This window comes from Melanostigma gelatinosum, assembly GCF_949748355.1.
Source record: "Melanostigma gelatinosum genome assembly, chromosome: 10".
NCBI lineage: Eukaryota > Metazoa > Chordata > Actinopteri > Perciformes > Zoarcidae > Melanostigma > Melanostigma gelatinosum.
The window spans coordinates 22,813,064-22,839,499 of NC_136643.1; the positions used below are offsets into that span (position 1 = coordinate 22,813,064).

General features: G+C 43.9%; 3 protein-coding genes across 16 annotated transcripts in view; 2 read left to right on the plus strand and 1 right to left on the minus strand.

Annotated features, from left to right (window-relative positions):
• Positions 1–569: 569 nt before the first annotated feature.
• On the plus strand, positions 570–14,270 carry ddx3xa (DEAD-box helicase 3 X-linked a). 8 transcript variants are annotated; one of them, XM_079277692.1, is made up of 22 exons: positions 570–708; positions 811–882; positions 1,732–1,783; positions 2,224–2,271; positions 2,944–3,003; positions 3,523–3,594; positions 6,236–6,343; positions 6,693–6,825; positions 7,081–7,182; positions 7,272–7,371; positions 7,455–7,590; positions 7,768–7,859; positions 7,944–8,042; positions 8,134–8,294; positions 8,397–8,541; positions 8,630–8,774; positions 9,054–9,101; positions 9,670–9,851; positions 10,264–10,381; positions 10,494–10,650; positions 10,864–10,982; positions 11,114–14,270. In XM_079277692.1, exons 2-22 carry the CDS (start codon positions 838–840, stop codon positions 11,215–11,217), a joined length of 2,226 nt encoding a protein of 741 aa, XP_079133818.1. In that variant the 5' UTR covers positions 570–708; positions 811–837; the 3' UTR covers positions 11,218–14,270. The 8 variants fall into 8 exon arrangements, with proteins under 8 accessions (XP_079133818.1, XP_079133820.1, XP_079133819.1 ...); XM_079277694.1 differs by having other exon boundaries at positions 3,523–3,576; XM_079277693.1 differs by having other exon boundaries at positions 570–882.
• A 1,904-nt stretch (positions 14,271–16,174) lies between these two features.
• On the plus strand, positions 16,175–18,794 carry nyx (nyctalopin; the record flags this gene model as incomplete). The annotated part of the gene is made up of 4 exons (XM_079277241.1): positions 16,175–16,196; positions 16,382–16,668; positions 17,418–17,722; positions 17,966–18,794. The coding sequence occupies 4 exons, from the start codon at positions 16,175–16,177 to the stop codon at positions 18,792–18,794; spliced, it is 1,443 nt and encodes a 480-aa protein (XP_079133367.1).
• Positions 18,795–21,719: 2,925 nt separating this feature from the next.
• caska (calcium/calmodulin-dependent serine protein kinase a) overlaps positions 21,720–26,436 on the minus strand; it is an 83,997-nt gene continuing 79,280 nt past the window's right edge. For 4 of the 7 annotated variants that reach the window (XM_079277558.1, XM_079277556.1, XM_079277554.1 and 1 more), the window contains 5 exons: positions 24,912–24,992; positions 24,722–24,802; positions 24,430–24,632; positions 24,271–24,354; positions 21,720–23,138 (listed from right to left, as the gene is read on the minus strand). In XM_079277558.1, coding sequence (XP_079133684.1) covers positions 22,962–23,138; positions 24,271–24,354; positions 24,430–24,632; positions 24,722–24,802; positions 24,912–24,992 — 626 coding nt within the window. In that variant the 3' untranslated portion in view covers positions 21,720–22,961. The remainder of the gene's footprint in view (positions 23,139–24,270; positions 24,355–24,429; positions 24,633–24,721; positions 24,803–24,911; positions 24,993–26,436) is intronic. The other 3 variants (XM_079277560.1, XM_079277559.1, XM_079277557.1) reach the window with 1 other exon arrangement.

Genomic DNA, 26,436 nt, shown 5'->3' on the forward strand with positions numbered 1-26,436 from the left:
CTGTGTGAATGGTATTGTTGTGTTTCTAATGAGTAAAATGTCGTCTTTGTCTCACTGTCTTTGTGATACAGAGGAGGATGTGTGGCCCGCCTAGAATATTGCTTGTCTTCCCAGATCCATATGCTTTATGTTTGCACTCTTTGTAATTTATATTATCATTCAGTTTATCCAAGGTGTTGTCTTACACTTGTTAATTTAGTCTACTCTCTGTGCATCTGACATGAAATTGTCTGTTTTGGAGGAAGGATCCCTCCTCGGTTTCCACAAAGTTAATCAAGTTGATTATACTTTTTTTCCGACATAATTTTAATGTTTAATGTTTTGAAAGCAGTACTTTAACTTAAAGTGGAGTATTCTGACAGTGTTGTCATAGTATTATAATCTAATTTCCTTCTTCCACCACTGCCTCAATGATTGGTTTCATGTGTCTGCAAAATAGCAGTTTTTTGTACACCAATCCCTGAGACGACGAGAACTCTCGCGAGATGTGCCCAACGGACCCGTTGGCCTGAGGTTACAGAAGCGATATCTCGCGCTACCTGAGTCCTCAGTGTCTCATTCCACCACGGTCGAGCCTGCCGGCAGAGTTCCTGTTCTACAGCTTCACTTTAATCATTTCATTTGGAAACTTAAAAACGGAATTTATATTTATAACAACCATCGTTTTATTTATTTAAAGAAACGCAATCGTCTACGCTAACTTCACAGGTAAACCGTTGGTTCAAGGTCGTAATTTTGTACAGAAAAAGGAATTTCACGTAACAGCATTTAGCCGGGTCGTGCTAACAAAAGAAAATCCTTTCTCTTCAGAAATAATCCCCAATACTCTCTTTAGTTATGAGTCATGTGGTCGTTGATAATCCACACGGTCTAGATCAGCAGGTGAGTACTTTTAATTCCTTACTTGATAATTTGTTTCTTTAAAAAAATTGTGTTTTTTCCCGTCAACGCGCACGTAGTTTCGATAGAGAAAGAGGTTAGCTTCGTGAGCTTAAGTCGCTAGCCTCCAGCTAAGCTAACGCTGCGGCTGCTAAAATGGAGGTGAAACGATGTCGCCGTAGAGAAGATTGTGATGGCGGAGCTCGTCACTATGCTGTGAAAGCTAACTGTTAGACCGGCGTTTCACTTTGTTGGAGAGGCTAACAATTGTCAATGTGATGTGGAACTCAAATTGTGTGGAGATATATTTAAATTACTTGAAACCTATAATGTTCGCTAACAGTTATCTGATCCTACCGGTGTCCTGCGAAGTTAGCCGGCTAACGTTGGGCCTTCTCGACCTGAAACGTGGCGCAGGAAAAAAATGTTAGGCAGCGATTTTTTTTATCCACCGTTCATGTTTCTGAACTGTAAGCTCTCATGTAAATAAATCATTCAGTGAGTACCGTTAACCGCATCGACTTAGACGGTAGTGTATGTATTAAAGTGATCTAATAAACTACTAACTTTTGTGTTGTCTTATTTAATTTGTAAGCGTTTCTGTTTGATGGTCACAGATTAATGTGGTTGTGCCATCATTCCATGGCGGTTGTTGGGTACATTTAGCTGTTTTAATAAATAAAAACCGGTTTAATATTGATAGTTGTTTGAGATATTATATAGATTATAAATTTATTTAATCAATAGTTATCGTGTGCGAGTCTTCATTGTCTACTATTGATAGTTTCTTAGTCAACTGCTTATCTGAATTTAAACCAAATGGCATTCTTACATGTTTCCCCATTTTTGTAGCTTGCTGCCCTAGACTTGAACTCTGCTGAGGGACAAGGCGGAGGAACTGGCAGTAAGTAATAAAGCACATCTTACTAAAATACGTCTTGTGTCATAAATTGATGACATAAGCATGAGTTGATCCTTGTGTAATTGTTTTTACAATCTGCTACTTCTGTATTGATGGTATAATAAATTGGCTAATGCAAACAACTGATGATCTCTAATAAATGAGATGTGTATATTTACAATATAGTATTAGTAATTTCCAATAGTTAAACATTATGCCACAAAATCAACTCTTGCAACTAACAATATACTATATATATTCACAGTACACCAGAAAGTGAGATTTACCCTTTTGGGGGTGTAGTTTTCTTTGAGGAAAACTAGTTTATTGTTGATAGGATAGGGTCTTATATTTATACGTTCAGTTTGTCAATAATGCCAATCTTACAGTTTTAAGAATGAGTGTATTGTATATGGCACATGACTCTTTTTACCTCCACCCAGGGCGTTACATTCCACCTCACTTGAGAAACAAAGATGCACCTAAAAACGGTAAGTTTAATCGAACACTCTTACTGACCCACAGTCAGACCATCTGGTCTAGCTTGTGGTGGTCTTCTTAGTGTTTGAAGCCCATCAGAGCAAGGTAAAAGCAAGCACAATTGAGAAAAAGGGGTTAATTGTGACTCAATCGATCTTTACCAGCCAAGACAAAGGTGTTCTGCAGTGTTTTTGCTGCTTCTGACCATTTTTCTACCTTTAGAAGTGCACAGAAAGAGGAGAGAAAGCTGTTTTCTGGCACGATTGCGTAGCGTGGCTTAAATTAAGTGGTACTATCCTAGCCTGAACTGTTCACCCCAGGCTGATCATAAGGAAGAGAATGAGGCAAATTTCAATATTATGTCACATTTGAACTTTTGTCATTGGTAATCTTTCACAAGTTTATTCTTGGCTCACATGTGAGTAAGAGGAGTGCTAGCGTTTGGCTGCTCTGATGAAGGGGAATGTGGAGGGTGGGTTATTTGTAGCTATGGTGAGGTGGGTTTGAAGTTTTTATCCTGGACTTGTAGTGCCTCATAAAGGCCTTAAATCAAGACAAATGCTGTGCTTGGCATAATTCGCCAGATCATTTTACATTTTCAAAAATCTTTTCATAATGGTACTGTGTCATTGCACACTTGATGTTTTTTTTGTCTTATTTTTTACTGTTTTCTCATTCCACAGCAGGAAATGCTTATTCCGCTGGTAGACAGTACGGTTATTCAGTGGCACCAGTAAATCTGTGTAAGTCCCTTCTGTCTGTTTTCGTTGAGGGCAACTTGCATTTCCAGATGCATGAAATAGCCATTTTACACACCAGCAGAGCCAGTGTGAAGATTGAGCGTTTTCCAGCTGTACACTTTACAGTAAAGATGAATGTGCTCATGATTAATTGATGTGCTTCTCTCTACTAGGGTACTTGCATTCAAAATAATGGGCAATTTTCTATAAGCATATGCTTGCTGGGTTAATGCTTTTCTTAACTGTAGTGAGTGGAATTTTTTTGTCTGTTGAAGCATTAAAAAAGCGTTTTTCTTCAACTGTATATGTAAGCCCATATTTCACCTGCAAATATCCCCCAAGTTTCTTCTAACAGTACAGACAACCATGGCAGGCAGAGTGTGATCAAACACTATAAAACATCTATACAGCACGAGGGGATGACTAAGATTGGTGACTTAGTGTAAAGTCAAGCCCAGCGCTCGTACTGTATGAGTCAGTAGTTATGGGTCTTTTATAGCCTGCTTCCCTACCTTTGCTCAGGTTACCCAGGACTGGCCTCTCAGGAGTTTGCCTTTTACCAGGCCTACAGTGGGGGTCAGCGAAACAGATGTGGTATACTTTGACCTCTACCTGCATGCCATCTACTTGTTGGCAGATTTACATAGTGTGTGTGTGTATATATGTATATATATGTATATATATATATATGCGCGTGTGTGTGTGTATATGAACGACCGAACTGAACACTGGGTCGTAATCAATGTGCCCTTGCTTTGTCATGGTCGCTTGAAAAACAGCAGCAGAAATCTGGGCTTAACGGTGCTAAAGCTTGCAATTAAAGCTGCTTCTGGTGCATGGGGATGGTGCCTACAAGACTGCACTGCATCGCGAGTGGCTGTCTTACTAATAATGAGCCGATGTCAGCGGAAGTAGGGCTGGGCGATGAAGCTTTTCAATAATATCCTCTTTTTACATTATGCCACTATGTTTTTATTTTCAAATGTTCTCTAATATAACAGAACTGTTATTTCACCCGTTGATGCGTATTATACCATTTTGACTAATTATACATGCAATTTAAGTAAAAAAAACGCATTTTTCAAATGTTTTAGCATTTAATTGGTAATTTTTCTTATAAAATTGACTGACTCATTAAGTGAATGTGAAAAAATCCCTGTCAAGTCTCATAGCCCTGTGTGTGTGTGTGTGTGTGTATATACACGTACCGCGAAACATCGATTACCTCATCGCATATAAACTTGTGTTTGCGCTTTACTATTCTCTCCAAACAAAGACGCACACACTCCACCACGAGAGCGCAAGCCGCAATAAATCAAGTTCTCTCCACTGCATTGTTTAAACAGTCATACCCTTTAATCTCTGTTAATTGCAGTCATGAAATCATTCCACTGGGAAAATAATCCGCGGTTCATATGCGTGCCGAAGGAACCTTTAGCTGGTTTGCACTGTGCATTTCATGTGACAGTGTGATAATGCACCAGAAATGTTCTTTTGGGCTAGCAGACTGTCGATGTTGCGTATAACGAGTAAAAGGAATATTGGGGGGGGGGGGGGAGAGTCTGCATGCTACATCTGTAACTATTTTTCACTTTCTTGCCTATGGAGTGGTCTCGTGTGACGTCACAGTTTAGCTGTCGGCCATGTTGGAGTACACACAAAGCCACTGGCATGCACGGCTGAGTCGCATAACCTATCGGTGGTGAACTTTTGTGCTGTCTTTGGTTGTGGCAGCAGAGCTGATAGAGACAAGAAATCATTCTTTCGTTTGCCAGCGGTCATTACACATCAAGGAAATGACACAAAGGAGCTATCCAAGCGACGTCGCGAGAAATGGCTGTCACGCATCTCTCGAGATATAAAGGAATGGAATTTGGCGTACACTAGAGTATGTGCGGATCACTTTATAAGTGGTACGTGATTTTATATACAAATTCGTTTGTGAACAGTATTTAATAAAGGAAATATAAATTAAACTTTGACATGAGAAGGTTACCGAAGCTTCATCGGCCCGTGACAGCAGTCGGTACCAGAGATGTGTCGAGCGTGTACAACAGGCGAAACACAGAGATGCAGCCTCAGCATTGCTTGATATGAGTTTAACGTCAGATCATATATATATATATATATATATATGTATATATATATATATATATATATATGTGTGGGGGGGATGAAGTTAGGGGTTAGTTGAAAGTGAATTCCTACGCACACAACGTGCACGTACAATGTAAACAAACACACGTGTCTGTTTGCGCTGAGTAAACATTGAATATTGCTAAATATCGGACCAGATCTGTATATATTTACTCTTCCAATGACGAGATGAGAATTGTCGACGACCGTTGCTTTGACGTCTCGGACCCATCCACTGACAAACTGATTATAAGCGTCGAGCCCTTTGTAGCACTCCAGCTCGTCTTTTGTGTAAGGACTGGGGGTGTTCACGAGATACGTGTAGATGTTGGCGTAGTTTACCGATGGAAGATAAGTAGGATCGGCACTGAAACGATCTGCACTCATCGTATAGGGATCCAAGTTACCAATAACCTTCAATTTGGCCAGGTAGCGAACCTTTGATGCACTATCCAGTGATTCAAAGTATTGTATTTTCGCCGCACTTCCTTGTTTACGCGCCGCCATGTAGGATCTGTATGTACTCCAACATGGCCGACCGACCTCGTAACTAAGGCGATCGTGACGTCGGTGAGACCACTCCATTGTGATTGCAATGCAGTGCAATGAGGCCCCAAATGCTCCCCAAACTGACCTAAATCTATGGTACATTTTTAGCTTGTTTGGAAAATACTAGACGGTGTAGGTGTTCCTCCACGTTTTGAAGCTAAGGACGGATCTACAACACATAGATCGGCGTTGGAAAGCTTTCCCCTTTGACATTTAACTATTGGCCCACAGGTATGAATATAGAGCTTCACCAGACTAGATCTGTGTGGCCGGTCTGCCCAGTCAAGCTATTGTGACATAGCCTCAGCTACTACCAAATCCATTTGATTGCTTAATCTTTTGTAGGTGTAGAACTTGCTTTGCTTTTTTGCCCAATTTCTTTTGAACTATTTGATGACAAATGTTGCAGCATTATTTTATTTTTTTTAGTAAGTCAGTCTCCAAAAGAGCAACTTATGGCTAATAGTGAGACTTGAGTATTTGCTTTCTGGCACAAATGTGCAGCATCGTGCTCTTTTCCGCTCAAGCCTTTTTTTGTCTTTCCACAAAGATACGCCTGGATGGGACGGCGGAAGCAGCAATGGATTTGTGAATGGGTACCACGACAATCGCACAAATGGGGGCTTTGGAGGGCGGGGACCCCCACGCAATGATAGAGGTGGGCGTGGCGCCTACCGTGGTAACAGGGGTGGAGGCCCGTTTACTCAACCTTTGCAAAATGCAGGTGGGAAAACCCTGTCATGCCTTAAAATGTCAAACTATAGCCCTGGTTTTTCAGAGTGGCGGTGTAGTTTTAAGATGGAAACTTCGCCCTCCCCCACCCTTGTTACACATACAGTTACAATAGCAGAATGCTACCCTGCATCATGGATTTGCAGTTATATAAAATAGTTAGCTGTGCACTTATGGGAATGATCTTTGCGCCGCTTTTGGTAAGAAAGTGGCGCCATCTGATGACCGCCGCTTTGCGCAAAGCCGGTGTCACTGACCGGCTCTGTTGGTTACAGGATTTAGCGGAGATGGAAACTGGGCAGGCGCTCCGAGGGATGCTGCCTACAACAGCTTCGGTGGACGTTCCAACGACAGGTCCAAGTCTACCTTCTTCAATGAACGTGGCGGAGGTGGAGGCGGAAGGGGAAGGTGTGTAACGTTTACATTTGATAACGTACTTTGAGTTTTTGAGTCCGCAAAGTTTGTTTCAATACGATGTCTTAAAGTTTTATAATCTGAAATTTGGTAACGCAGCATTCAATATTATCTGAATGAGTTTATTTTATAGTTTACTTTCTATGCCCATGTTCATTTTTAATTAAATAATGTTCTGATATTGTCATATTAAATAAGACATTAAAGGGCTTCTTTTGGCTCTACACACTAACACACTTGTGTGTACAGATATGAGCGCGGGGGCTTTTCTGGTGGTGGAAGCAGCCGGTGGGGGGACGAGTCCAATGACGACTGGTCCAAGCCCACTGCTGTCAACGAGCGCCAGGAAGCGTAAGAAAGATTTTGCTCAAAAATAACACAAAATAACGGAAGTCTTGTATTTGGATTCGATCTCAACTTTTGCTAATGTTTTCTTCCAGAGAGCTTTTTGCTGCAAGCAACACTGGAATAAACTTTGAGAAATATGATGATATTCCCGTGGAGGCAACCGGAAGCAACTGCCCTCCCCACATTGACAGCGTATGTCTGTATATAGAATTATATCTTATAGGTTTTAATAGAAGCGTTTGTGCCTTTTTACTGACTGTCTGGTTGTTCTGTAGTTTCACGATGTGGACATGGGCGAGATCATCATGGGGAACATCAACCTGACCCGCTACACCTGTCCCACCCCGGTTCAGAAGCATGCGATCCCCATCATCAAGTCCAAGAGAGACTTGATGGCTTGCGCCCAGACTGGTGAGTATTTCTATATGTTCTCAATGCCTGCATTTGACCGCCTGAAGTAGACCAACCAGCCTTTTCTCTTATTAGATTATCATTGGTCGAGCTTGATGTATCATTTATCTTACACCTTTTGGCTCCATGGTTTTATATTTTGTTTTAGGTAGTCTAACGTAATCGTGTGTCTTCTAGGGTCCGGAAAGACTGCTGCTTTCTTGCTGCCAGTGCTTAGTCAAATTTACAGCGACGGGCCAGGAGAGCAGACCGCCAAGAACAATGGACAGGTATTGGGGAAAGAAAATGCACAATGATTGAACTTAACCTGCCATCTGATTGTGGCTAATGAACCTTCTTTCTTTCATCCTCAGGATAGTGGAAGGTATGGCCGCCGTAAGCAGTACCCACTCTCCCTTGTTCTGGCTCCCACCAGAGAGCTGGCCTTGCAGATCTACGATGAGGCGAGAAAGGTGAGTGACTATCCGACACCACATAGAAGAAGTCTTTTGAATATACATAGAATATGCATCTTAAACCATTTCTTTCCTCCCTACATTGTAGTTTGCCTATCGCTCACGTGTGCGCCCCTGCGTGGTGTATGGAGGTGCTGATATTGGCCAGCAGATCAGGGAGCTGGAGAGAGGCTGTCACCTGCTGGTGGCCACGCCTGGACGTCTGGTTGACATGATGGAGAGGGGCAAGATCGGTCTGGACTATTGCAAGTCAGTAGAATACAAGGATCCATAAAGACATTCTTTGTTGAAACAGACTCCACTACTTGTGTATTTTTGTTTTGGGATTAAATGTGAATTACGTCTCTGCAGCTTCTTGATCCTGGATGAGGCCGACCGCATGTTGGATATGGGTTTCGAGCCACAGATCAGACGCATCGTGGAGCAGGATACGATGCCACCTAAAGGCGTCCGCCAGACCATGATGTTCAGTGCCACCTTCCCCAAGGAGATTCAGGTAGGTTAGGACAGTCAACAAGTAGAACGAGTCTTACTAAGTGAGATAAATGTACCTGCATACTTATCCATTTGATTTGTTTGCATAGATCCTCGCTCGGGACTTCCTGGAGGACTACATTTTCCTGGCGGTGGGCCGTGTTGGTTCCACTTCAGAAAACATCACCCAGAAGGTGGTTTGGGTCGAAGAGACAGACAAGAGGTCCTTCCTCCTTGATCTGCTCAATGCCACAGGTAAGAAATGCATCTAATTATGAAACGGTCACATAGGGCTCTAATACATCATCGTGTATTTCTCAGTCTGCCCCATATCAAGCTATGATTGACGTTGCTACGTCTCTGCTTACAAATGTTGTTCATTATAGCAAGACCTTGCCGTGAAAGATAAAATGTCATACAGGGGTGATATGACTTTCCGTGTTTAGTGGGTTTGCTTCTCCATATTGATCTCAAGTTGTTATATTTGTGTACTGACAAGCCTGATGTTTACTGGCCGGTTTGGTTTTATCTTAGTTATTCCCAGTGATGTTCCGGAAAGTGTGCCGGACCCCAACAAACCCGGTAAGTGTGAACATATCATCATTTTACTCTGACCCACAAACCAGAGACATCACATCCCACAGTCCACCCTGTCCCTCTGCTCCCAGCTGACACCCTGTCTTACTTTTTTTTGTTCCTTTCATTTCCAATAAGAGCTTGTAGGACCAACAATAGCATTTTCCTTGCACTCTATTGACTCAAATTCTGCAATGTCACTCAGTCTCTCTCCTCTAAAAAGGAAGTCCTTCCTAGCCGTAGAGTTGGTGTGTTATCAACGCTGACTCAGCGTGACCACGGTGGCTGGGTGTCATAGAAAGAGCTCTTAGATGGCTGTGATAGATTTAATGGCACCAAACTGTCACTTCAGTGAACCGTTTCTAGAAGTCTAGTTTAGACCACGAGGGAAGAGAAATAAAGGACTTTAGGGGAGGAGAAGTGCATGTAAATTGCAGTTCTCCTCATGGATTGAGTTTTATGTTCCTGCTCCCATCTTTAGTAACAAACATCCATCCGTACCCAGTTATCAATGATTTATACCCTCCTGTTCTCCTCCCGTTTGTCTCATCCTCTTTGTTTTCCGGCTTCACAGTCAAAGAGTCGTTGACTCTGGTGTTTGTGGAAACCAAGAAAGGAGCCGATGCCCTGGAGGACTTCCTCTACCACGAGGGTTACTCCTGCACCAGCATCCATGGAGACCGGTCCCAGAGAGACCGAGAGGAGGCTCTGAATCAGTTCCGGTCCGGACGCTGCCCCATCTTGGTGGCTACAGCTGTAAGTAGTCATCGTGATTTTCTTAACTGAGACGCAGCCCATCTTGAATGTTTAGCGTGACGCTTCGGTATGCTAAATTTATATTAAACAAGTGCAAATAAAACATTATCATAACTAGAAATGATCCAGTTCCAGGATGGCAAACTCCATGAATTTAAGCTCAATGGTAACGGGATCTTTTGTTGACTGTTTTTAAAAAAGGGGCATTATACGAAATGTCGCAAGCTTTTTATTTTTGCTTTTGACTCATTTGGGAGAAGAAACCAGGTCAACTGGGTCAAAGAGCAATCTGTGGCTTTGGTTGAACAAACAGGTTTTAGCTGTCCACTGAAAGTTGTTTTTGTGGTCTCACCATCTTGTTTTTTATAGTATTTTCTTCTAACTTTAATTTGATATTTCCTTATTTTCCCAGGTGGCTGCCAGAGGTCTGGACATCAGCAATGTGAAGCATGTCATTAACTTTGATCTGCCCAGTGACATTGAGGAATACGTTCACCGTATTGGCCGTACGGGACGTGTGGGCAACCTTGGTATGGCCCTTTTTCAAATCTGTTTAGTTTTTTACCAATTTTCAATCAGTAATATAGATTCATCTTTTAATGTCTATAATCTTTCATGCCAATCTTTTCTGTTTTTGTGCAGGTCTGGCCACGTCGTTCTTTAACGACAAAAACAGCAACATAACCAAAGATTTGCTGGACATTTTGGTGGAGGCCCACCAGGAGGTGCCCTCCTGGCTTGAGAGCCTGGCCTACGAGCATCAGCACAAGACCACCACCCGGGGTGGACGCTCCAAGAGGTAATTGTCCCGAGCAGGAACAAATGGTCAGGTGTTTGTCATGTGACAAACGGTACTCCTTTTGGGCTTCATTAATTTGAACTGTTGCTGTTTTGCTGCTTTGCATTGTTCTTATGGATCATATCTACAAAAACAACATGGCTTCAACCACTTGTGATATTTAAAAGGTACCTTCATAAAATCTGCGCCTAACAAACGTACATTGTTGTGTAGGTTCTCTGGCGGTTTCGGAGCTAGAGACTACCGTCAGACGTCTGGTGGCCCCGGAAACTTCCCCAGCAGCCGTGGGCGTGGCGGCGCTGGAGGAAATCGTGGCTTTGGCGGCGGAGGTGGTAAGAAAACATCTTTCCCCTTTCATCTGTGTTTCACTTTAACTGAACACCATTTAAACCTGTATGTAAAACCTAAAACAATCGTCTGTTTGATTGAAATAGTGCTGACCCCCTGACTTTATCCTCCACAGGTGGCTTTGGTGGTGGAGGCGGAGGCGGCGGCAACTTCTACAACAACGACGGCTACGGAGGCAATTACAGCCACTCTGGTAGTGTGGATTGGTGGGGCAACTAGCCGCCATAGGAAACTGGTTGCAAGCCAACCCAAGGGAAACCACATGTTAACTTAAAGCCAGACCATAACAACAAACCCTCCCTGTGTAGCTTCACTGACACACAGTACATTACCAACCCTGGTTCTCTGCCATTATGCTTCTCTCAAAAAGGAAGTGCTCCGCACGAGGCAAAGGAAAAGTCCACCAGCACGTTTGATGCGCCGGAGAACGCAGAGATTCGCACACCTCAGAGTGAGCATGGATGCTGACATGCATTGTCCGATAGCAACTTCGGGCTTTCATTGTTAAAAGTATTTTTGTTCTTTTTGTGGAAAAAAACCCCAGAAACAAACAAAACGAAACAACCGAATAACCTGAAGATCATTTGTATGTTAATGTACTGTGCCTTTTGGAATTTAAACAGGCACTCTATGTTCTCATTTCACCAGATGAACATGGCCAAGAGCTCTAAATTAGATTTTACTGTATTGTTTGGTGAAAAAACAAATATTAGAAAGGTTAATATAAGCTTGGATTTAATCAAACCTTGGCAAACACTCTGAGGTATTGTGGCGCTGAGTCATGATTCCATTTGAACTTCAAATTTATTGCAGGAACATCATGTAGCCTTTTCTATAGTCAAACAGCTAATGGAGCCTTTACTACGGCTAACTCAAACTGGGCCGCTCTGTGAGGCAACCGTATTTTAATCCTAAGGGACAAAGTTACATTTTGTTTTTCTGTTTCTTTTTTTGCTCACTCTATCCTGGACAGGCTCCTTTTTATGGATATGATAGTCTTTGAAATAGCCATTCCTATTGTAATCTTAAGAAACGCATAAGTCATTAAGCTCAGTGCCAACGATCGCTGAGGTTTCAACAAGAATAATCACTGCTGGAACTTGTTACTCCACACTTTTAAATTGACTTGACAGTGTTACGGCAGCTAGTACGCTACAAAGTGCTAGCAATGTTAAAGTGGGCGGTGTTTTTTGTTTATTTTTACGTGAGACATTTTTGGTGCAGGTGTGTGCAAAATTGAAAAACTGGAGTCAGTTTTTTGATTTTTGAATTGTTTCTCTACAAACATGTATCAAAACAAAAAATGCCTGCCATCTTGAAAGTGAAGTTCAAAATGGCTGCATAAAGGACCACAGCAATCGGGAGGGCATAGCGTGGTGTTAGTGTTTCCTGAATCGACCGGCAACCACGAGGCCCAGATGGTATTCTACGCTTGCAAGTGTTTTGTTTTTTGGTCAAGGAGGAAAGACACTGAGTCGCAGGCTTAACTTAATTACAAACGTTTTCTCTTTTCAAGCTGCGTTGGAGGCAGGGTTCATCTTAAAGAGACAGGGTTCATCTTAAAGAGACAGGCATTTGAGTGATCACTGAGGTTTATCGATTAAACAGCGAAGGAGACGGCGGGTTAGAGCAACACTTCGACCACTGGGGTTAGGGGAGGGGGGGGGGCGGGGGAAGGCGTGGCGTTCAGTGCATCGCCGATTGGCTTTGGTTTCAATTGTTGCGTAGTGTAACTGGAGGGGGGGCGAGTGGCCACCTTCCTCATGGAACAGTTAAGTACTGTCGGGTCCTGTGGGAGTTTATCTGCTCAGACGTATACAAATCTGTGGCTTCGCGGCGCCGGAGCAGGCTTTTCCTCTCAAAGAGGAGCAGCCATCGAGAGGAGAGATGGGGCGTTTCACCTCAAAATGCTCCCAACTTTCTCAGCGGGTGTGTTGTGCCTTGAAACCTTTTTTTTTTTTTTTTTAACGAAACAGAACTATAAGCAGATGCACTGACAGTGTTGAGAACTTGAGATTGAATGGTGCTACTTGATTTAAGTGTGTAGGCCCTTGTTCGTCGTGCCCATCAAGTTTTACAAAAGTTATTTTATTGCACATCTAGAGTTTTATATAGATGTCTTGGATATGTGTCCTTAAGCTTCCAAATATTGTGTGTGAGGAGGAGATTGTGAAAAACGCAGCTTGTTTACAAAGGGACAGGTTCTAAACGTTTAAACCAGGATTTATTTGGGACCAGGGGATTTAGCAGTCGGGGGGGAGTTTAGCCATTTGCACAGATTTCTAGATTCTACTTTTGCTGCTAGTTTTGTGTAATTTATTAAGCATTTTTGACAAATATTTATTTTTGTAAGCCTCAAAGTGATTCTTTGAAAGTTTCAGTAACTTGACCAAAAGACAGTACAAAAAACACTGGCACTTGAATGTTGAATGTCACCTGTTTGCGTGAAATTTATATATTTCGGGGTAGTGTGAGCTTTTTAATGTTTAAGATACATTGGACTCAGTAAATAATATCCACAGCTGTTCCAGGGCCTCCTCGTGGCCAGTCATCTCTATTAGATTCTATTAATTGGTTAACAAAATTTGAAATGGAATTGAACAAACATGCCAAGGTTTGGAATATAGCTGTCAAAAGAGCAACAAAAAATCTTAAGCATATCAGTGCTGAAGTGTTCAGATTCTCCAATTGTGTGCATTATTGATTCTTTACTCTAATTTGACCTGATTATTTTTCTCCAGTGAATGTCTGGCACATGGCAATCCTTAAATAAACAAACATGTGGTTTATTCTCATTGTTGTATTTGCATATATGAACCCTCTGGAGTTCCCTCTGAATGTAGAACACGTCTGCACGATTGATTTCCACAGCGGCTGTTGGAATTGGTTTGAGATGAGCAGGAAGGGTCTGTGCAGGTTGTTGCAGGCAGAACCCGAGAGTTGTTCCACATTCTCCAGAGAACCCCGGCGCTGTTTAGACGTAGACTTTGCTTTCTGTATTAGCTTCTAGGCTACTGCACCGCATGGGAAATACTCAGCTGTGCAATTGTATGATTTTACCAAAATAAAATGTTTGAATGCAAAAATTATCTGGAAGAATCCAGCATGTTTCATGAAGACTTGTTTACTGTAGTTGTGCAGAGAAGACCTGTAGCAGCAGCCTGTTGCCTTGTGTGGATTCCGGGTGGACGGGTGGCAAATATTCAATTTGGTAGATTGGATGGGCTTCATTTCTTTTGAAAAAAAATATAAAGATTTCATTTGTAAATTCATCTGTGTGGATTGTGTTATTTCCTCAAACCAGTGTTAAGGCTCAGTCATTTGAAAGGTGTTTTATTTTATAACTATGCTAAACGCAACCAGAGTATTATGTTGCCAAAAGCCTAATTCTAAAGCCTTCAAATATATTTTGGACAGTTTCGCAGTCTTTGAAGCACAAAATACTTAAGTTACTAGAAGTGATCAGACGATCATCGCTGTTACCACAAACATTTAAAGGTGCATATTCTGTTATGACTTCAAGCAAACAAGTACAAACGTGAGAGAAAGTGCTGCATATTTCACAAATGAAAGATGCTAAACTCGTCACATTTTATATGTTGGAGGAAGAGTCTTGCTGCTGAAACAGAATATACTTTGTTGTACTTAAACCCACTTAACCTCTCCTGTGCTCAAAGCCGGGCCTATAAAATGAATGTAGGCAGACTTCCATCTCGCAGTTTCAGGTTCCTGTCATGGCTTACTGCGACTTGAACGGATCTGTTACTGTTGAACAGATTGAGTCAATGGGTGCATGGGCACAGACACCGCTCCCACACTACAGCAAGGCACTGACTTTGGTCCCAGGACTTTGGTCCCAGGTTTGAAAGTCTTATGTAATAAGTCTCAGTAATAGTGGAGGCTTTTTGTAGCAGCATATTAATGCTCGTGGTTTCAACAATCGTGTGTCTGACGCGTTTTAGTCTGTGGAAGTGTTGCAGTCAGACCAGGTGACCTGAATCCAGAGAGTGGTCTCCATTCGCTGTCCCCAATGGTAACCAGATGTGCAGCGATTACGGTTTGTGTGCTGAGCTTTTCAAGTGGCACAGTCTGGTGAAATGAGGGTAAAATGATCAACAGCAAAAACGAAAGCTGACCTGTATTTGATGCCTCGATAGATGGCGGGAGTGCAATGAAAACCCACTTTTGGGGAGTTTTTTTAATGTTGCTCTTGAAAGGTCACATGGCCTCTAATGTGCTGAGGTCTCATAACCGCTGAGCCAGTGACGCCCATTAAAACCCTGTTGTGTAATATCTATCATTTAGAAAAATACAGCTTCACTCTCGGCTCTGCGGAGGAAGACGGTGGTCCGTGTGCAGCTTGGACAGCAGAGTAATCTCAGTCAGCAAATTGTATTGATCGCCTCTCTGCATCAGATCACATACCGCCGCCGGTGCCCTGATCCATTTCAACATCTGCATCTCTGATAAGTTATGTCCAACTTCACGCTGCGAGTGTGTGTCGGTGTAATCTGCGTGTTTCCAAGTCACCGCGCTGCCTCAGCGGTTTGATCCGAGAGCTTCGCTTTACTTCTGTAATCCTGCAAACAACCGCCCATCTCCATCTCCATCCATCCCTGCCTCCATCACTCCATCACTCCATCCAGGGGATTTGACTGCCATTAAGAGATGGCTTTTTGGTGTGTGTGTTATGGAACGCACACTGTGAAGGGGAGGGGGGGGGGGGGGGAGGATGAAGTGGAAATTCACAACCGCACACACTTTGGCTGGAGGACAGCGTCGTGCAGAAGCATCGGTTATGCGGTTGATGGTGCAGCGTGCAGACTCGTGTGGGACGGACCCATGCAGGAACACTTTCAACACGCATGGAAGCAACCGTCTGGAAAGATCTACAGGTATGTCGCTTCCATTTTCCTGCAGCTGGTTGGTTCACAGTTGTGATATTCTGTAAATTAGCTTCCACAGAGATTATTTGTTTTTACCGGATTGTAACTCTTGTTGAAGTTAAAGAGTCCAACTTGAGCTTAAACTAACGTCCTTCAAATCACCTGCAGACTTTGAACAACAGGCGTTGGGACGTTTGTTTATATAATTCACAACAGTTCATCATTAAGTGCTGCTGTGCCGTTTCAGACCTCCGTTAATCCTGGCATGTCCCAGATGAGAGGCTACAATAATGACTGTCATCACTTTCACTGGTCAGTCTCTATCCCTTCACTCCTCTCCTCCTCCTCAGCTGTAAAAATGCTCTCACAGCCTATAGACTGGTTTGGGGAAAGAAGCAGAGTCACACTATCAATCCTCATGCAATAACAATTAATAATCGCTGAGGTAAAGAATGTTGTTTTGATGCTTGAACCCTGACCCTCCGGTGCTCTTCCAGTCTCCGTGCTGTGCCTGCTGCCCCAGGCGGCGCTGGCCCGCTGGGCTTGTGTGCGGGCGTGTCCGACCTCCTGCACCTGCACCCAGGAGAAGAGCTGCAGCGTGCTGTGCGACCGCTCCAGCCTCGCTGAGTTGCCCAATGAGTTCCCCTGCGAGGCCGCCGCCATCAACCTGGACAAGAACAGCCTCAAGTTCCTGTCGGAGAGGGCCTTCGGGACCCTGCCCTCCCTCAAGTCTCTCTCTCTGGACCACAACAACATCTCCTTCATCACCCCTGGAGCCTTCAAGGTCCGCTGAGGTTTCCTGTCGTTTGGTTGCTCTTCTTTTCTTCTTCTTTTTTTAAAGAGAAGCAGAGATAATTAATATCGTGTTTTCAGGAATTTGTACTGAAAATTGAAAAGCAAGGTGTCTGGGAGTTCAGGACGGCAATAGTGTGTGAAAGGCAGGTTTCCATTACATGAAGCACAAGGCCTTCTGTGGTGGACTCTAGAAGGATTCATTACATTTACCTCCAGCAAAGAGTACACACACTCTGTGAAGGCTGCCCTGTTCTCACACCCCGCGGAATCCTAGAATTGTGTATTGTTCATGTTTTATTTGCCTGCTTGTTAACAGGCTGTCCGCTGCTGAGAAATCTGCCACTAAGTCAAAAACAACGGAGGTTGAATGGGATTAAAGTGGTGGAGCTCAAACCATCTCCAAATTACAGTTTTGTTCAGAGCTTTGAGCTGCAAAAGTGCAACCTTTCACCTCCAAACCTGAACAAATAAACCCAAACGTATCTGCATGATTAGACAGCGATCGGTTTAAGTTAGATAACAGTTTGTGGTGTTCACCAGTGGTCCATATTTCCATTTTGTGGAAATATTTGTTTTATCCTGTGAAAACCTCTTTTGCAGAGAAGTATTTAGTCTTATTGATTTGTAGCTTTGACTGAAGGTGTCTTTACTTTGGGGTCTTGTAGTCTTACCAGCACCTTGTGAAACTACAAATTGAAATCCGCATATCTAACACACACCTGACCCTCTGTCCCGCAGGGCCTCGGCAACTTGGTAGAGCTGAAAATAGCGAACAACGACTACATCAGTTACCTTCATACGCGGACGTTGTCGGGGCTGAAGAAGCTGGTGCGCCTGGACATCTCGAACTGCAACCTCTTCAACCTCCCCGACCGCATCTTCCTGGAGCAACCGGCGCTGAAGGAGGTGCTCTGCTTCGGGAACAAGTTCAGGAGGATCCCCGGAGCCTTCAGAGGCATGGAGAACATGACTCGCATCTACCTGGAGAGGAACAAGATCGAGGCGGTGGCCTACAACTCCCTGCTGGGCCTGGGTGGTCTCAAGTGAGTCACAGGCTGGAAGTAGCTCACCAATCGTCTGCTTATTAGCAATAGTACATATGAACTCACTGGATTGTAGAGCGATTGTAGGGATCACCGTAGTCTGTCGGGTTTCCATCGCTCTAGTTGAAGACATGCTGACCTGAAAGTACCTGATTTACGAATGATGGCCGAACGGCCTGAGGTGAAAGAATCTGCCTAAAGTCCTCAGTTTGGTCTTTTAAACATCTCTGTCTTCCTCTTCAGGCACCTGAACCTCCAGGAGAACCACATCAACGTGATCCACGACGGAGCCTTTCAGGACCTTATGCGGCTGGAAAACTTCTACTTCAACGACAACCGGCTGACTGATCTGCCCCGGCTCGCCTTCAAAGGCCTCGGCCGCCTCAAGATGCTCAACCTTGGGGGGAACCAGCTCACCAACGTGTCCAGGACCTGGTTCGGCGACCTGGTGGAGCTGGAGGTCCTGTACCTGGACAGGAACCAGCTGTTAAACATCGAGGAAGGCACGTTCGAGAACCTCACCAGCCTGATCACGCTGCACCTGAACAGCAACAACCTCACCGCCCTTCCCTTCCCTGTTTTCCGGCCCGTCTACTTCCTGGGCCGCCTCTTCCTCTTCAGGAACCCCTGGGAGTGCGACTGCTCCCTGGAGTGGCTGAAGGAGTGGATGGAAAGCTACAAGCTGGTGCGGGACATCCCCTGTGCCTCGCCTTCCTCCGTGGCGGGGCTGGATCTCAGCGAGGTGGTTTTCGCCAAGGCGAACGGCTCGTGCGTGGACCCCGGCGAGCTGAACCTGACCACGGCCTCGTCGGAGATCGCCTCCACCACGGAGAACCGCTTCAACAGCCTCATTTCAAAAATGCTCCAGCAGGAGATCAGAGAGGAGATGGGGAACGGCACGGAGAGCCTTCGCAACGGGACCCTGCTGGGGCCCGAGGAGGGCCGGCTCTCTGCGGGGGTCGGAGGGCGACGGGCCCAGCCCAGCCAATCCATTCTCTGCTTCATTGCAGTGTGGCTCGTCTTTCATTTGATTGGCCGGTCCGACATGCAGTACTGTCATTCTTGCACATGAGAACAGTGGAAAAAAGAGGGTTTTCTTCACAGAAACAACACGGAGTGGCTGCTGAGATAAAAGACGTTTTCATTTATCCGTGAGAGCACAGAGGATGTGCGGCTGCTGGTGTGAGTCCGCATTGCCATACGGAGGATTGGGAGATTTAGTAATGGCTCGGTAAACTGGATATTACCAGCTATCCTCAGAGGGAAGACTGACCTTGACGTGGCGGGATTTATTTCCGCATGAGCTACAATAATCGATGATATTTATAGATTTACACATGTGACGAGGACGCCAAAGCTGTACGGGAGTCGTCTCTACGATCACAGAGGCGGGTGATGAAAATGTACACGTGAACCTCCACCTTTTCTTGTACAACGCTTCATTTTAATTGATGTTATGTAATATTCGTAGCATTGCATAGTCTGTGTCGAGCGTTTTGTCTTTGGTATTTAGATTCACATCAGTGTGTGAAGTTGAAGAAGATGTCAGGTTGTGGATGGGGGAGGGAAAGCATTAAAGAATACCTCTGTGCTGACACCAGCCACTGCTTTCTTTTGACGCTGGTGAACGTTAGTTTGCTTTGGACAGGCAGTGATCTGGTTCATTGGTGTTTCAAGACAAAACGCTGTGTTGCATTACATATATATTTTTAAATAATAAAAAAAAGAGAAAATGCTGTTGAACTTTTCACGTGCCTGCTCAGTGACTCCTTTCAGGGTCGAACACCAGTTGATCTGCACACTGGCCTGTTGGACCTTTAATGCGGCATTAGGGACGAAGACAACTGGGGAGGCTGGGAGCTGCTTCTCAGCCCTCTTTGTATTTTCATTTCACCTGCTTTGAACTGACAAAACAGCTTGATTATGTCAGTCATTATTTGGAGTAATTAGTTGAGTGGTGTGTATCTGATTTCTTTTAATTGTTACCAAAGTAGCTTGTACTTTTAAGAATGTATGGTGAAATATATATCGGAGATGAATTGGAAACAGTGAGACTTAGAAATTGAAGATTAGGAATCGTCCTGCACGGATGTTTTATAACGTCTGGTGTGACCTGCATGTGTAAATAACTGGCAGATGATGTGAAAACCTATTTTAGATAAGATTAGATTTGAGATGAGATTTCATTTTATTCTCATCGCACAAGTACTGAGCTAACAACAGTTTAGCATCGAACAGTAACGTGCAGAGCAATGTGTAGTGGTAATATATTGTATAAACAATAAATATGTATACGATTGGAGTATTAGTCCACAATATGTGGGATATATACAATGTGGACAGAAGACAGCGCTCCCTTATTGTCCAGACCAGTTCATTGACACTCAAAGCATTAAAAAATGTGACGTCAGAAGTCGGTCTTTACAAAATCGGTGAAATAGCTCCAATGTGAAAATTCAACCGTTACCGTTGAACCGTGAAAGTTACGGTGGCCTGTATGTTCAGATCGTGATCTATCAGACGTGGTTTCTTTGATGGGTATGATTAAAAAACCATCAAACCTGCAGTGACATGATTACACTACTCTCAATGGTGTGACCGTAGCATGAATTTATATTATCCTAGTAGGTGTCGAGGTGGAAGTATACATTTACTGCTTGTACTTTACTGTACTATGACCTTTTATGAATGTTTTATAACATACTATACTAGGACTTTTTATGACATTTTAATAACAAAATCCACACTTAATAAAGAAGAACACAGCAGTCCTCGGTCAACTGCGTCTCTTTTTTCAGACGTTAACGCTTTGGGATTAAGCGCCAGTGTTCAGGCTGCCGACCGGTCATTCTAATCACTCACTTGGACTGATTGAAATCACACAAAGCAGCTTCGCTGAGGAGTCGGCAGAGTTCACCCGGCACATGTTCTTTGAAAAGAGAAAGAGATGACCGTCAGAATGTTGGCGAAACATATTTCTGTTCATCTCTGGTCACTTTTATGCTCAAACACCTTCTGTTGCAATACAAACATAATCACGATGCAGATGCTCCTCGTATGTTGATGGTAAGAACCTAAAGCAGCTGTTTTGAGCTGTTTTGTGATATTCCGTTCGCAGCAGGGTTGCGTGGTTCCTCATTCATTGGTGAAACCGTTTACCCTCAATAACCCTGTTTGCTTCTTGTCCACAATGATTTATTTGGGGCTAAAATGATAAATCTTCAGAGACTCTCTGGTGGTGGAGACCGCGGATCTTCTCCAGAGAATCAATCTGAAGGAAATTCATTTTTCGGTTAATTATGAATTAAGGAAAAATATACAAAAAATACTGTCTCCAGATTCTGAAAAGTCATTTGTTTGGATTTCTTCTTGCTATTGTGAATATTTTTGTAATTTTCAAACATAATTTGCAGATTAATAAAAAAAAAAAAATCTTTGCATTGTTTTCCATCAGAATTATTTCAGAGATGTATAAAATATTAGCTGATGTATAAAGACGAGATAACGGACGGTACATATTCATTTCCTTAATTTCAGTGTTTCTGCCGGTATTTGCAGCTCAGGATAATATGAGGAAACATAAGTATTACATTTCCCTGTTTTTAATCACGCAATAAAAATAGTGGATGAAGTATTCAGATTCAGAAAAAAATGATCTGCAACTTTAACGATTGAATTGTTTTCAACATTTATCTTCAGCAAAAAAAGCCCGAAATGAACTGAAAATGTGAATTATTCGTGTTTCTTTGTCCTTCATGAGAGGAAACTGAAAAGTAAACGGATATCTAATAACTTTGACTGATTCTGATGTGATTGAGTTGTAATTAAAATCTCATGAAAAGCCAAAGTTAACGGTTTAGTCGGCTCGTTAGCGATCATCCAGAATCACCAGCGCCGCTCGGTCTGGATCTCACGACAGAGAGTTCGTGTCACGCTGATGTGGAACAGAGAAAACAAAGAAGAGCCACAAGGTTCACTTTTCCAACACATAAAAGGAAATATATTTTAAAAAACTGTTCATACTGAAGAACTTTTATCATTGCAGAGTCATTTACACAAGAGGCCGGTTTCATATACACGTTACTCCGACGCTGTCGCTGCCTCCTCTTCCCCTTTGCACAATGGACGGTTACACAGTTGCAGAATAAAAATCAGTATTTCAATCTCTCGTCAATCGTTAAACTTGGTTGAAACATTAATACTCTTGGACATCACATTTGTGAAATGGCAAATGAAGAACAAGGTGAAATGTTTCCTTTCTTTGCGTTTGACAAATCAAAGAGAAATCCAGACTTTTTTTTTTTAAACAAACATCTCACTACGTGGTCGATCATTTTTTCATTTTTTTTTATAAATCTGTGGTTTAGAAACGTCACCTGAAATGCAAGGGATGTGCATCGGCGTCACGTCAACGTCTGGCTGCGTCGCGCATCATTTTTTCTTGCTTCCCTTGAGCTCAGTCTTCCAGACATGGAGGTTTACAGAGGGACACTGGGAACACTGACTGACTGACAGCATGGAAGCTTGCAAACGTCCACATGCATGATAACCTCATTCAAATCTCTAAAACATTGATGGATTCATTTAGAAGAGACAGTACCTGGTCGGTAAGTAGAAAGGTGTGTGTGTGATGTTGTAACTGTACCAAAAGCCGAGTGGGATCATGACACAATGAAACCCAGATGTACAGCTTAGAAAAAGAAGCAGACAGAATAAATAATGAGGGATGAGACCTACAGATGAGAAGACATTGCAGCGTGTTTCTGTGCTTTTGCTTCATCCTGCTGGTGGGCAGGATGCCCTGACGGTGTCTTTCCTACAGATGGTTTAGTGCCACGACACCCAACAGGACTACAATGTGATGGGAGGACGGGATACAGTACTGTCTCTTTAAAACAAACATCTACATAAATGTTGCCTCCTAGCTGGTACAGACATGACAATATTCACTTTTGTTTAAACTCTGTTTCTATACATCACTATGACGAGGTCGTCTGTCGGGGCAGGAGGCCGTTAATGGGCCGCAGGTCGTTTGTGCGGCGGCATCCAGGAGGATCTCGGTCGAGTGCTGTGTTGCTTTCACAGTACACTGAGAGGGGGGGGGGGGGGTCCATCCATTGCAGTGCAGAGAGACGTTTCCCATCGTTGTTTGTTAAAGTTTATTATTTATTCTTACTTCAAAGAGGGAATGATGGGAGTTTGGCCGAGGTGTTGCAGCCGGGAGGGGAGGTGGTGCAGGTCAGTAGACCCAGGACACGGGAACCCACTGGCTGGTGGTGCACACCAGATCGATGGCCTCCTCCAGGTGTCTGATGGTCTCATCGATCTCGTTGTTGATGATGGTCTGGTCGAAGTAGTGGGCGTAGGTCTTCTGCAGGATCTCTGACTCCTTCTGGAGCCGCTGCAGCGACTCGTCCTGCAGGAGGAGGAGGAACACTGGGAGTTAGACACTGATGAAGAGCACTTATAGGACTGACAGAGACCCTTAAGGCCCTTACATGCTGTGTGATTGAGCTATCCAAGACGAGAAACATCTTTGGTCGTCGATCCAGAACTGTGGCGAGAGATGCAAAGAGTTCTCCTCCCTACCGCTGAACACGGGTTCCTTATTTGAACTGCATACGTTCTAGAAGACGCCGTCAGTCTGGACTTCAGTGAGCGAGGATGGACGAGCGAGAACATGGTGTTTGAATTAAAGACAAAAAGCTGATACGATTGATTAGTCAATCAAATTGTATATTTTGGGGTTTTAGCCTGTTGATTGGACAAAAAACAGACCAGTAGAGCATCACCTCAAAGGCTATTTGATCCCTGATGCTCACAACTTGGCTACTACGAGAAGTATTGATGCATCACCTCTTGAGTTTCTTTTTTTTTTTCAATCACCAGACATTTCATCGTATTGGACCCACAGTGTGACACGCAGTCAACCTGCAGGATGGCTGCTACAGCGCAGTGTGTAAAGGCCTTACTCAGCAGAGGGGGAAGTGAATGGGAAAACACAGAAGGCGGCACTAACCACTAGAAGCATAGAAAGAAGCATATGGCAAAGAACACACACACACACACTTAAAAATAACACTCCGTAGTGACGATCCCGTCAGGCTTTACTTACTGGCAGCGTTCGACACCACCTGGGCATCTGAGAGGAGCGCCAAAGGAAGGAACGCATGCAGCATGCAAAAGTAAAGAAGTGCAGAGAGGACTGAGAGACGCAAAGACACGAGAGGAGAGCGACACAACGCGAGGCTGCTGGAGCACCAGCACGCTGCGTTCACACCGTTCACTGAGGGAACGAATCAAGAGAGAAGTAGAGTCATCTTCTCATAGGTTCTATACAACCAGAGGAGTCGCCCCCTGCTGGTCAGTAGAGGCACTGCACGTTTTACGCCAGTTCCCGGTGCTACTTAGAGACGCGACCACGTCAACGAGTGTTCGCGTGACACTTTCACTCGCCGTCGATGTAGCCGGCCATGCTTTTTTATTTTTATTTGTTGCTTTTGTTGTTCGTAGCGTGAACATATTTGTGCGTTTGTGTGTATTCCTACCTCATTGATGCCTGGCGTAATAGTTGGTGCCGCAATGAAGACGACGTACGGGGCAAACTCTGCTGTCCGCAGGACCTTCAGGGCCTGATGGAGAACAGGTGTGAGGAGTCAAAATGGCCTTACATATGCATGCATGCTCACACACCCACCCACACACACCTGAGGTTCCACGTCCAGGATAGCGATGTGTCCCTGCTGGTGGATCATGCGGATGGTCTCCAGCCGCGTCCCGTACATGGCGTCCTCGTGGCTGCCGTACTCCAGGTACTCGTTGTTGCTGATGTCCTGCATCATCTGGTCGTGGGAGACAAAGTAGTAGTTCTTCCCGTTCTCCTCGTCCTTCTTCGGAGGTCTGGTTGTGTCTGCGGGACACCGGGAGACACGGAGCAGTTACACACAAAGCGCTGCTGTTCAGTGCGTGTCTGTGGAGGATCTGGATCATGCGTCTTACGTGGAATGGGGTACGCGAATCTGTCGGGGTGTTTGGTGATGAGTGTGTTCTTGATGTGTCTTCTGCCCACGCCATGGGCCCCTGACACACACACACACACACACACACACACACACACACACACAGTCAGTGAGGTCAGATATGAAGACAGGCGTCCCCGTTTCTTGCTGCTACACTCGGCAGAACTCACCTAACAAAACTAATGTTTTCCTCTTGAAAGCAGGAAGCTTCACGACCTCTTCGTACGTGACGAGATCTAGTTGGTCGAACACTGGAGGCGAGAGAGAGAAACGGAGTAAGAGGAGGAGGAGCAGAGTGTGCTGGAACAAGCAGCAGTTAGACGGGAACAAGTGACTATGTGGTGAAGAGAGGAGCGAGTTGGATCACTCATCAAAACAACTGCAGAGAGAACTCCGCTCCGAGATTAAATAAATCCGACCGAGCAGATATTCATCGAGTGATGTGAGAAAAACAAAAACGCCTCCGGGATGATGAAAGTGGAACGACTTCACCTCTCCGACTGGCTGCGTAAAGAAACAACTCCACCCGACGTGATTATTCCTGTGATTTCTCAAAGTCTGCCGTTGGAGTTGTTTATGGCTTTATTGTGTTGTAACAAGAACTAGTGTAGAAAAATCAATGTCTGCAGCATCTAAAATGTGAATATTTCCATCTTTTCTTTGACAGTTGTTCCTACTTGGGCTTTGATACATTTTGATTGGCATGTTTTACTCTTTTCTTACAATTTATTGACCAAATTATTGCTCATTTACCAACATTTTATTTTTTACAATATGTCGGTAAATAATTCCCAAGAGCTCAAGGTTGCACATTTAAAGTCCAACACCCAAAAAGACTCAGTTAACGATCAGATATGACGAAGAAAAGCTTCAAATGTTCACAATAGAAAAGCTGAAACCAAACACATTTGACAGAATGATTTATTGATTACCCGTCTATCGACCAATTCTTTTAATTCTGGTTTCTGATTTACACCTTTTTTAAACTTCAGCAACTATCTCTTCTAAATAAATGACAAGAACACGTATGAACTTGCTTTCTTAAGTCAATACAACTGCACATATTATTTATCCTGCATTCACACTGTCGTAACAGAACAATCACCTTTAATGTCTTCTGTAATAACAGTTATTACATGAACCTGCAGAGAGCAGAACCAATGAGCAGTCTGCTGTGCAGAGCAGAACCAATGAGCAGTCTGCTGTGCAGAGCAGAACCAATGAGCAGTCTGCTGTGAGAGCAGAGCTGCTCACTGCACAGTATGTTCTCAGCCTCCGGAACACGAGCCCCCACCTCAGGGTGCTGACGAGTGAAATACCCACAAGTCACTGGGTTCTCTTGTGCAACAGGAGGCTGCAGACCGGCTACAGACTCATGAATCATTGTTTAAAAATAGAAGAAGAGAAGATGTACTTTATGTCGTTAACGCCAGAGTCTATTTACATTTACATTACTGTCTTCTGGCTCTGCTAACGAGCACACTTGACCAAACGTGATTTTAAAAGAAATGGGTTAAGATGAACATCACGGCACACGATATCTGACTAACTAAGCTACATGGCTTCAGTTTGGTCTCAGCCTGCTGTTGTTTTACAAATCAACAGAAACAAAAGTGAAACGCTGGCAGTGACAGCTGGCTTAATCTACAGGAGAGAGAGGAGGAGGAGGAGGAGGAAGAGGAAGAGGAAGAGGAA